Here is a 12,675-nt window from a genome sequence, read left to right as displayed (position 1 = left end):
GAACAATATGTCAGAATCATGATAAATTTAGCATTTTCCAAACCTTCAGTGTAAATGATTTGAAGTCCCTCATTGCACCACAGAAAAGAAATTCCCATGCCAATCCTTTTGGAAAAATTTCTCTCTTATTTTTTCATTTCCATTAAACCTGTAAATATAGTAAGGTTCTAAGATGATATTCTCTGTGTTTATCTGAAAGGTATCTCTTCATTCAAGCAATCTAAGCTTAGCACATAGCCCCCAAATTTATGCTTATGCATGTCTCTTCTTTAGTTTCTGAACACCAAATACACATATTGTGACACATGTTTGGCTCCCCATGATAATGTGCTTGGAAAAGGGTCAACCCAACTTGTGGGGATCACGTGGGAAAGGACTCCATACCAAACAATCACATTGGGTGCATTCATGCCTTGAGTGGATTGACAGGGCCAGCAGACAGGGGGAAAGAAATGAAGCAAGCCTTACGTTTAAATATACACAGAAACGCACTCATAGGGGAATGTGCCTGTGGGCTCACTGCTGTCAAAAGAAATATGAGAATTCTCTCTCCCCCCCCCCCCTTTCTCAGTGTTACCGCAAATCGGACAAGATTTTGTGAAAGCTCACTCCCCCCCCTCCCCCAACTTTCTAGCTCATGTGTGAGCTCTTGTGCAATACTTAAAACAGTTGGATTCTATGCTGCAATTTTATCAATTTCTATGAAAAAAATAATGCTATTTTGAAGTAGTAAAGTAGTGAGTCACCAATATGGTCCCCAGGTTACCCATTCTATCTATGAAGGGCTATGAGTATGTAATTGTATTTTGATTACTCAAGAGATGATCTTACGAAGATACACCGTCAGACGTTGTTCCACTTTCATTTTTCTTGAGCATGTGTTTGGAAGATAGATTAAAAAGAAAACTTTGTAGTATTCCACACAGTATTTATTAAAACACTCAACTGGTTTCGTAATTTTCAGGTCATTATCAAGAGGTCATTATCAACTCTTGATAATGGCCAGAAGAGGTCGAAACCGGTTGAGTCTTCAATAAATACTGTGTGGAATACAACAGTTTACTTTTTATTTTATCATGTCACAATCCCACGAATTACACTCGCAAACCATTGATTTCATGTGTTTGGTAACTGAAATGAAAGAAGTTTGTAACCCATATTATCACAACTCTTTTCATTCAAAATAAATACAATACTTCTTAGCTTAATACAATACATACATTAATTCTACACAATTTCTCAGTCTCTTCAAAGTTACAAAAAATACATTGAAAACAAATACTTGGCCACAGTACAGCTACTGTTGTGACAATGTCCTTAAAATTATATCACTACCCTTAACTCTTAATCTACCATAAACTGGCAACTATATACATAAATTGTTAATAAATATGATTTTTATCACCATCAATTACTAATCTAGTAAAAACTTCAAATGGAAAAATGCGAGTTGTGATATTTAGATCACACACACTTTTCAGGAAGAGATATTAAATACCAAGCTAGGATCATCAGCTGGATGACTGATGTCTCTCAGCCAAAGTACAAAAATAAGAAGAGAACTGAACACATGTTACACATGCATTATAATTTTCCTTATTTCTTGTGACAGCAACCAGTCACTTTGTCAAAAAGACAAAGCCACTCCAATGATATGTCTCTCGTTGTACTGCAAAACTTAAATATTTTCCCTTCACTGCGAACCATTCCATAGCTAAATCTTTGAACTCACGCTAATTTTTGGCAAAATCATTGGATAATTTTCGATGAAATATACGTATAGGAAATACCTATGGATATTTTTTGTCTTCAATAAACATGTATATTCACAAATAACAGGGATAGGTCTACATTGATGAAAAATATAAGGCATTTAATTTTTAATGCTTTACCATTCAATTTGTTTTCGGCTGAAGTTTTTGACTCATTCATTGTTGACCAAACTACAGTAGTTAGCCAAAGCAAAACTCCTATGAAGGGTTGCATTTCACTTCAACGAACCCAAAAGAAAATTTCAAGAAGAGTGCTGGGCACATAAGCTGGTACATGCCAAAACACTAAATGTGATCAATTTAGGTGCATTAACCTTCCCGTTAGCTCAATGGTGACTAATTGGAATTCATTATAGTCAATATTTCATTTATGGGTTGGTTTACTGAGACTTGTAAAGGCAATATGTAGTTATAAGCTGTTTATCTTAAGGACGCAAATGCTGGATGGTTAGAAATGAACAAAAGGGTTCTCAATGGATTCCCAAAAGAGAATAGCTACTTTCATCCATTCCTCCCAGCAGTTAACCATGAAACACATGCCTTTTCTGAAAATGGGTTTTCATGCTGGAACCAAAAATTTTTGACTTGTCTTTTTTGACTTCAGAGAAGGTTATGCACCTTGAGTACTTATAAAAAGACCACACATATCCAAAAATATAACACTATACTCAGTTCCAAATATCCTTGCAGGTGAGAGGGCACGGCAAAAGCAAGAGGGTATGAGCTGTGGGAAAGTTCTCCACACCCGACTATCCTACAACCAGAGAGATGACTACAGGCATTCCCTAGGACCACAAAAATTCATTCCCTCTCACACCTCCTTAACTTCTCGTGTTTACTTCGTGAGCTATTCGCATGACAATAGGTGAGGCCAATGACATTGAAACTTCAATCTCTAACCTCCATTTTGTCAACTTTGTTAGTCTACTAGGTGTTAGCCAAATTCCCAATCAGTATCCTTACCTTTGCAATTTTTCCATCGAAACCCATTGGGTAGGTATGCATTTCACCCTCCCACGGAATGTTTTGAGTAGGGCGGCCAACCCTTCCCCGTGTCACTGAGAAGGGGCACTGTGCAAAGTTAACCCTCAGTCCTCTCAAAGTGATCACCATTGTTCATTGTTTTGGTACCAGACCTAAGAAACTTGAGGTTCAAGTTTTTCCTTTAGTAGATATGTGAGTAGGCTCACTTCACAACATTGGGTTTGCTTTGCATCTTTCACTTTATTTCTACCCCTCTGCAACCAACTGTGTCCAGGCTTGCACTAAAGGCATCCTTACCCATTTACTTTAGATAGTCCCCCTCCCCTGCAAATATATTTGGCACCGAGAAAAACAAATTGCAACAAACATAATGGGAAGGCTAATTTCAAGCCAATTGATGTTTTTTTACCAGTCCACAACCAAGACCTCCACATGCTTGAGTCATAGGATGGAATAACAGCCAACAACCACAACCACAATGACACAAAACAACACAGCATCTCCTCTTGATAAGCACAATCTTCCGGTGCTAATCCAACTTGCACATCTTAAAAAATGGGCAAAGGCTTGGTGCAACACCCAATAATTATAATGAATCACAAAACTGAAGGCTTCTTCAGTAACAGACTTTCAGATGATAAAATATCATTGCTTTGTAAGTTTTTTTTTTCGGTTATCACATCTTGATGTTTAAATAGAACTGAAAATTCTTTTCCTTTGCCAAAGCCCTTCTCAGGGCTAATATGCCCTGACATTAGATTAGTCCTGATGTTATCTCAGATTAGGGAGAAGAAACCTTGGCTCTATTTTAACATCAAAACACAGATAATCCCAATATACATGAACTAGTCATGTGGACCTCAAAAGTATCAAAATTTAAAAAATACCAATTATTTCACAAGTACCAGCTATATTCATGCAGTGTCATTGTAATTGAAAAGCAAGAACTAAATAATTCCACATAATTTGTTTGACTGACCATGGTTTTGATGTAGAACGTCATCATCAGGTACAAAAAAATGAGTACAAACGCAGGGGTATGTACCTCATACTTACCTTGTGAGTTAGTTGCCTGGGGTAAATACCTGCTGATGACATTCTACAATGAAAATCATGATCGTATAAACAAACTATGAGGCATTACAAAATACTGGCTTTTCAATCACAATGATTAACAAATTCCATGAAGCCATGACTTATATGACTATGCACTTCCACAAAGTGTCTTCAAAATGGGATCTTCATATATCATATAAATTATAATTATCAGAAAGGCAGAGACGTACTCAGTCCATAACGCTTTGAATTGGAAATCTGGAGAGAAGAGCTGACGTTCCTGGAGTCAGTTTTCTTCGCTTTGGGTTGATGCCAAGTAAAGTATCTATCCTCTTTTCACTCCTAGGTCATCCTCCTTCAGCCTTCACAACATGAGATGGCAAGAGCACAGCATTGATTGATTTCACAATGTGAGTTTTTCGTCATCCTTCAGTCACAGATTTTGGCAAGCATAGTTTTTCACACAGATTTGAGAAGTCTTAGGTGGGAAAACTTCCTCTCCTGAATTCATCCGAACCAATATCTCATAGGGAACAAAAAGTGACATAGCTACAAACTGGTTGATGTCCATAGAATATGTAAAATTTTGCCTCCTTAATGTAGAGGAATGAGACATGCTTTATATGCGTCAAAACTCATTATTCACAGCACGATTTCACCTAAAAATATGAAGGCATTACAAAAATAATAAGCCAGAGCCTATTGGTAGAAGTTGAAACTAAAAAAAAAAACAGAACAATGGGAAATTGAATCCAAGAGAACTTCATTCAGAGGGTTTGGATTCCACGCAAACATATCTATTCCACTCACATTATGCCTTTCGATGTGCGTGGTTCCTTCCTGCTCATACTTTTCAGTACTCACCACAACAATGAATGAAATCAGTTCTCAGCACAGTATCAGACGAGCAGTGGCCATCAACAGGACCAGGGGTGCAGTCACCCCACTTCCATGCTCCTCTTCCAATGACCCCTTCAACACCGAGTGACTACTTTACCCCCTCCCCTCTAAAATCAAGGCCATAGTGACCAGGGGTGGGATCAAGGGGTTAAAACCCCTCAGAAATGTTTGGGAAATACAGTCTTAGACGTACCCCCTCCAATTGACCCCCCCACGAAATGCATACCCCTACCATGTAACCCCCCAAAATTTTTTCCAGCTAAGACCTTGACTGAAATCCAGAGGACCACTCACGTCGCTGGAATCTTTTGCACAATGCACTAATGTAGTCATTTCAGTTGATATGTTCAAACAAAAAATTTCCCTTTAACAATAAAGGCAGCTGCTTCTTGTCCTCTGGGTGACTATCCCAAAGACACAATCACCATACAGGATCCTTTTCTTGAGCTGCACACGCGTCTACATCGTTCCATGTCATAGCGTCCATAGCCAATACAGTAAGCATAACAATGAAGACAAAAATATCATATTTACAGGATAAATAGATTTCAGGAGGCTTCAAACCCCATTTCTCTCCCCTTTACAAACCCTCTTCAAGGAACAACTCTTGTCCTCTCGCTCAGAGTGGCGCTAGTGCTGACTTCTCACAGTCGCCGAGGGTCGGCTCGTAACGTGGCACACTCTCGTAGTACTCGCCACTGCGCCGCTTGCCCGTGCCGGTGCCACCAACCCCGCCAAGGGGAAGCTCATACTGGAGGTCGGTGGGAGACGGGGAGGCACCCAGCACCCTCACGCCACCGTCCTCATCGGCCAGGCGCAGGCAGCCCCCACCGCGACGCGGCCACCACACATAGTGGCGGATGCGCACGGCGATCACGACGAGCACAACCAGCACAAGGGCACACAGCACGCTCAGCGCAATCAGGCTCACTGGCTCTGCAAAGGGGAGAGTGCAGCTGGATGCTTTGTCTGCACAATCAAAACAACGCCAGGTGAAAAACAAAGAGACGCACTTATTCATAAAACTGACTGGCTATTTCCCATGAAATGTTTTGTCAGGTAACTAGTTTCAATGCGCTTTGTATCATCATCAGGTGACTTCATCTCAAAACGACTTATTTTAATACCCTGGAGAGGAAGTGAGTAGTTTGTTTTAATTATATAGGATGAGAAATGAGTAGCAATTAAAAATTCCCTGAGATTTCTTGGTTTCCTGGGGAATATTTTGTTTTACAGAATGATATCCAGTCCTAAACATAAGAATTTATGGCTAAACATTGTTCAAAGGGTAGAAATAACTAACAACTAATATTAATGCAGTATGAAGAAAAGAGCACAGGAATCATCACATTATTGTGATCTGTAGGAATAACATGGCTCTGTTAACTACCTCCTCCAAAAGATCTAAATTATTATTATTAAAGTATTCTACCGATTAAGGTAGGTTTGCATGGAGCACTAAAGAAGTGATCTGGGAGCCTTCCTTTCCTTCCATTACCGCCTTCTTCAATTCGCTATAAGGCCTACTCCCCTTCAATCTATCCAAAAATCCTACTCTTTTCCTTCCCCTCCCTCGTTTCCCTAACATTCTATCCTCTAACACCTTTTTCAACATCCCCTCCCCGCTGAGTACTCCCTCCATCCATACCTTCTGTCTCCTCCGTATCTCATCCAAAAGCTGCCTCTCCTCACCCACCATATCCAGCACTTCGTCGTTCCTTTTCCTCTCCGTCCATTTTACCCTCTCCATTCTTCTCCATACCCACATCTCGAATGCCTCCAATCTTCTCTCATCTTCATATGACAGTGAATTTAAAACTATAAAATATCCCAGATAGAAACTGCAGTTAACTAGAATGGAGGTCCACTAACCAAAAAGTTCTGCTAACTAGGTTTCAAATAAGGGCTGAATGTATGTCAATTACTGAAGAATATCACGTTAGCAACAACCCAAACAGAAATTTCTTTTAATGGAAAGTTATCGGAAGAGGAGCTCCCATTAAAGGGATTCATATTTCTGGTTAAATTAGAACAAAACACTGGTAAAATATTTTATATTTCGCTTCGCTTGGGTGCATCATAAGAATTAAATACATTGGGCTGGTTTTTGCCAGGCACTTCAAGCGACGAAAGCCAATTTTTCCATGACACTCACTAAATTTCCTGACTGTTTCCAGAGGACTGAACTTCTCTGACTATTCCAGGTTTTCCAGGTATGTGGACACACTGATTACATTGTGCTTTCCTTTACCCTTTACCTATAGTTCCACCCAATTTCTACTTTCTCCCTCTCCTTCCCCACTCATTGACCTCCCATTCCTCCCAAGGGCAAAGTGGTTACCTGGCATTTGCGGTCCCCAAATATAGACAAAATCCCCCCTAAACCTTTTTGCTGCAGCTTACTCTCAGAAAACTACTCATCACATGTGGCAGAAAAGTGAAGGGCTTAGTACGTGGGAAAATAAACTACCGTATTTGTCCGAATATAGTCCCCCCCCCCTAATTTTGAGGCTTCAGTTTTGGGAAAAGTTTAAAAAATGTATAAAAACTCTTCTCAGGATACCGCGTGGGTAAGATTATATGAGAGTGCCGACGTTTTGGGTACCGACTCGCCCATAGTAGCTGTGAGAATGGGTAGCGAGTCGGTACCCGAAACGTCGGCGCTCTCATATAATCTTACCCACGCGGTATCTTGAGAAGAGTTTTTACATGTCGTTCGCCGGGAAAGTGTTAAATTTAAAAAAATGCGTTCGAATATAGTCCCCCCCTTTACTTTTACCACAGGCATTTTTGGAAAAAAAAGGGGGGACTATATTCAGGCATATACGGTATTACTTCTTAGATAAAGAGATACTTATCTAAAAAAGTATGACTCACTAATGGTCTGGGGATAAGGCGATCCTTACCAGAAGGAGTGAGGGTATAGAAAAGGGAAAATTCATCCCCGGGGCACTACATGTGCAACAAAAAGGTACGTTCACTGCAGCCTACTGTGCAATAATACCAGGTATATTCACAGCAGTGAAAGGATTAAAAAAGTGAATAAAGACATTTATGTAAACGAGCATTTTTTGTGATCCAAAATAAACGGTTCACTTTATAATTTATTGCAACACTGCTCACAGTTCTTCTTTTGTCTAAGTAAAGATGTCCCCAATCATACTCTCATCTACTTTAAAAGCTAACAACACTTTGAACACGTAAAAGTTTCTCAAAAATTCCTTGAAGCGAAGAGCTATGCACCCAGACCAAGATACCATAAGTCGATATCTTCATTTTAAAGAGCTATGTCCTTGCTCACAAGATACTCGGGTTCTTGGGATAGTCACACTTGCATTATAGAGGTATATACCCTGGGTCCTCCCTGGGTCTGGGGCCTTGATGGAGATTCCTGCCTACCCACTCTGGCCAGCCCCTTCCTGTACTCCCCCAACATGCTCTTTCCATTCCTTATCCTCTCTCTCCTTATTCCTTCCCATTTCTTTCCCCTCACTCTCTTCTCAAACATGCTTCTCCTTCAGAGTATTAAAGGGAAATGTTATAAGACAAAATCATCCGAGGACAATACAAAATATTTTGAAACCAATTGTGGGATTAAACTCTTTTAGAGGAAAGTTGCCTGTCAGATTTATTAATATGTTAGTCTTCCACGAGATAAGGCATTATTAGCAGTCTGCATCTCTCAAATAAGATGCAGAGCTGCTAATTACCGCAATTGCAAGGTGAGTACAGACAGAATGGGAAACATTCTCCGTAAACACAAGATAAAACCCTGGTTGACTGATTATAATAGCAAATATCATCTAACCTTAAATCAGAATATAGTTTCTGCACGAGGAATCACGTTGAAGACCATCACCACATCTGAATGCTGCTGTATTCTAATTTTTGTTTCATCAACAAATAAAGCATAATATTGCATGATTGATGGCATTGAGAGTGTGGAAAAAAATCTGGTGAAATATGAAATTTTGAAAACCATGAGCAATATCAGTTAGTATTGTATGTACCTATATTGAATCCATTGTAAGGAAACTTATCGTAAAGCGGGGCTCAACTGTATTATGAATAAAATTCATTTTGAGGATTCTCAGTCCCTCTTCCCAATTTGCTGCTGGACTTTATGCACTACAAGTTGAAAAAGTTTCCCAGCAAATGGAGGGGTGTCACAAATACTTTCACTGAAAATTTCTTTCTTTAATTTGCTCCATATTATTCTTGGGTCATTTTGACAACAAAACTTAACACAATCACTGTTGATTATTACACATAGGATCATATAATCTTATCAGTTGACTTACCAAAAGTCATTTGAGTACTATTCACTATAATATAAATATATCACATGGGAAAATAAAATTATTAGGTATTGTCATTGTTATCTCCTTTTTCTTGACTTTTTACATTTGCTTCACCATCATTCAGTTTACACTGTAAATGGCGGCTTATCTCTGCTTAGGAATCATAGTCACTATTAAGGAATGTGGGAATGGAAAAATGTAGTTGGGTTCAGTAATACTGAATTTTGCTTTTCTATGAACATGCATTTCTGTAGTCGTAAGTTATTAGGTAATTCAGGTTCACTATCACATTTATCATCACCATTATTATTAGATTTAAAAAAATTGTTTACAACCAAAATGCTCTCTCCAGCTTACTAGTGACTAAATTTTGAAGTAACCACATTTTAGCATGTGAATATAAGCTTCACTACAGCCATTCCGAAAAATAAGGGACGGCCTAATGCGGAGTCATACACACGAGATTAAAGGGGTACAGGGGAATGCAAATGCTTACCAGAGGAGGGGCAGCAGTGGATGAGGAGGGGTCCGGCCGATCGGTTGCAAGGTGTGCAAGCTGCCTTGCTGCAGCTTTCCACGCCGTGGACACACGTGCAGCGTCGACATCCACTCCACCATACCTCATCGGCCGCCTTGGTTGTTCCATCTGCAGACAGAATACGCAGCATTAGACAACTGCCATTAATGGATCCATTGATCCCAAACAATTTCATGCCTTATTAAATGCTTTAACACTAGCATGCCCGACCTAGCCTTACATCCTTTTATGCCCGAGTGGGTCAATATGACCCAATATGACCATGTTTGCATACTTGACTCAAAATACTTAATTCCTTCCCAGTTTATTTATTAATTTTGTTTATAAAGTATTTGGGTGGGCAGTAGAAAATTTAATCAGACGAATAATATCAAAATTTAAGTTGTTCAACAATTTCTGTGGTGTTATGGAAAACTAGGTTCCACAAATTTGTGAATACCTATGACTTTTCCTCTGATGGGTTTGGGAGGTACAATGAATTTCAATGGTATCAGGTTAAAAAAATAACAAACATTTTGACAAAAAATCAGTATGAAACACACTGTTACATTGAATACAAAGGAACAGTGGAAAGACTTAAAATGGATTTGATAGTCTTGGTCAAAGTGAGCCATCCGGGCATGAAAGGTATAAGAGATGAGATTAAATGAAAAAAAAAAAAAGAAGCCTGGCCTGTCTTTTGAAGAAGTCTGGCCTGCCTCTTCTCCTCTATCAGGCCTGAATTTTGCACAGTGATAAACCGAACAAAATAGTTAAAAGTCATAAAATATGAGTCTAAAATTTCTCTTCCTTTAAAAATAATCAACATAATTATTCTCTTTAGGGTCAAATTGACCTAGCCAGGCATTCTAGAGTTAAACTGCAGCTACCACCACCACTTCATCTACGGAAAAATCTGTAGAATATTCTCAAATATAGAATATTCATCCATTTCGGCAGAAACATCAAATCATGTTTTTGCTAGCAGTGGCCCATGCCACCCTAAAGATAGCATTGCGATTTCCCTATCCTCCCCCTTCCAACCCTATCCTCACCTCGGAGGTGTTGGCGGGCTACCTATCACAGTGGCGCTTCTTTTCTTTTTCCTTCCCCTCCACATTCCTCCCAAGGACGACTGGGTAGTTTTTGGTATTTGGATACCAGCCCTCCTCATGCGTTGTATCCTTCTATGGACCCACCCTGGGTCCTCATTCGCTGCAGCCAACACCGTGAAATTCTCAGGGTATAGTTAAGTGGACCATGTCCAAATATACATACCTCTACTCCAGCTTGGGCTTAATGGGGTCGTTCAACAAGACCAAAAATTATAATTAATTACGAGAATTTGTTAGATGGAATGGAAATATAAGGTAAAATGAAAGAAGAAAACCTTCCCTATTCAGCTATTTGCTCACAAGTTTAAAATGAAAGAAAATTCAAAGTTGCCACCCACTTTCTTTTAATAGGTGACGTGATTACAATTCCAATTAATTAACTTGTTCACGGAGAAACCTTATTTGAGGAAGGGAATCCCTTAAAATAGAGTGTGCTAATTAACAAATAAAAACATAAAAGGCCGATGCAAGGAGAGTAATTGCTGGGGAGCAGTGAACTACTTGGCAACAGTTTGTGACAAAATCAACGGACCTGCAAAAGGATTATACCCATGTATTTTTTTTGCTTTGAATAGCTTGCTAAGTGAACAATGGATGAAGAAACAGAAATATATGCGTCTCTTTCTATTTTAACCTCCATCATAATCGCCAATTCAAAAAAATAGGAGAACATGTCCATAGTGAAATTATTACCCCAATAGATTCTCTGATGTCAAATTTTTATTTGTAAAACACATGATATTTTGATATGTAACATTGGGCACCCTAAAAATTTCAAGATGACTATGTAAACTACACGGGAAAAATCATTTGCTGTGACTGGGATTTGAACCATAATCTTTACAATTCGTGCCAGGTGTTCTACTACCTGAACCACCAAGGAATCTTTTTCCGAGGTAGAAATTTGTTTGCCCTCAAATAAGAGTCTATAATTTCCATTGGAAAATGTCAGAAATTTTGTCAGATCCAAAATGCAGACTTACCAGATGACATGCAAGGCAATGCTCCTTTGGTGGCTTCTTCGGCAAAAACAGGGGTCATCACGCCGCCTCCACTCTCCACTTCCTCCTCTGAGGACACCTCTGCAAAAGGAGCATACGTCATTAGATGCACACATAGGGGAAATTAAACAACCAATGAAAGATTAAATGCACAACAGATGTTAAGAGAAGCATCACCCTAACCAAAAAAGTTTTCCTGAGGAAGAGTTATCTCCCCGTAGACAAATATTTTTCTCTCATCGTAAACGAACAGAAAAACTGGTTATATTACACCAATTTATTTTCAGGTAAAACTAGTTTCAATGCAACAGAATCCAAGGGCGTACTAATGATCAAAACTAGGGGAAGGGGGCAAGCCATGATTGTTCAAGTTGTATGTAACATTCAAGCATGGAAAAGGTGAATGAAACCAACATTTTAAGAAAACCATTACAGTGCTTTGCTTGAAAAAAATTATTCTAGTTACAAATCTAATACTAATATAATTTTTTCATGGGGTTAAAAGAAATTTGGTTGAAAACTTTCATTTGAATCCAGTCCTGATTTTCCTTAAAGACTTAAGTGATTGCAGTCGCCTCCTCCAACCCCTCGCTAAGTATGCCCATGGCAGAGTCATCTCCAGGTAGATGATAATGAAGAAGCAGGAGCAATTTCATGATAAACCAGGTCACCAAGTAGATGACCTGAAGATGTCACTGCTGCATCAAAACTAGTTGTTCTAGATCAAATGTCTTCAACCCAAGGCCCACGGTATGCGGCCCGTAGAGGTTAAAGAAAATATTGTGTTGCGCCAAGCAATATAAAATATATATTGACACACTCGTTAAAAATAAACAATGTCAAAAATTGCATTGATTGATTGAAATTTTTAACAAATGAAGATTATTGCGCTTTGAAATTATATGGTTTTTTATTTTATATTGATGTGGTGATAAAGTGATGTGGAGCATTGTGGCCCTCCAGACGATGTGAAATCGATTTTTGGCCCCTGCATTAAACAAGGTTGAAGACCCCTGTTCTAGATGAAAA

General features: G+C 39.0%; 1 protein-coding gene across 2 annotated transcripts in view; it reads right to left on the bottom strand.

Moving 5' to 3' along the window:
- Positions 1–1,150: 1,150 nt before the first annotated feature.
- The window catches only part of LOC124167371 (extracellular matrix organizing protein FRAS1-like), a 95,367-nt gene continuing 83,842 nt past the window's right edge, over positions 1,151–12,675 (bottom strand). Inside the window, exons 7-9 of one of the 2 annotated variants that reach the window (XM_046545387.1) lie at positions 11,629–11,727; positions 9,510–9,659; positions 1,151–5,681 (exon numbers count right to left, since the gene is read on the bottom strand). In XM_046545387.1, the coding sequence (XP_046401343.1) occupies positions 5,332–5,681; positions 9,510–9,659; positions 11,629–11,727 (599 nt within the window). In that variant the 3' untranslated portion in view covers positions 1,151–5,331. The remainder of the gene's footprint in view (positions 5,682–9,509; positions 9,660–11,628; positions 11,728–12,675) is intronic. The other variant, XM_046545388.1, reaches the window with a different exon arrangement.

The sequence above is a fragment of the Ischnura elegans genome, chromosome 10 (genome assembly GCF_921293095.1).
Source record: "Ischnura elegans chromosome 10, ioIscEleg1.1, whole genome shotgun sequence".
NCBI classification, from domain to species: Eukaryota; Metazoa; Arthropoda; class Insecta; order Odonata; family Coenagrionidae; genus Ischnura; species Ischnura elegans.
Note: the sequence above shows the minus strand (reverse complement) of the source record. Positions and strands in the feature narration are given on the sequence as shown.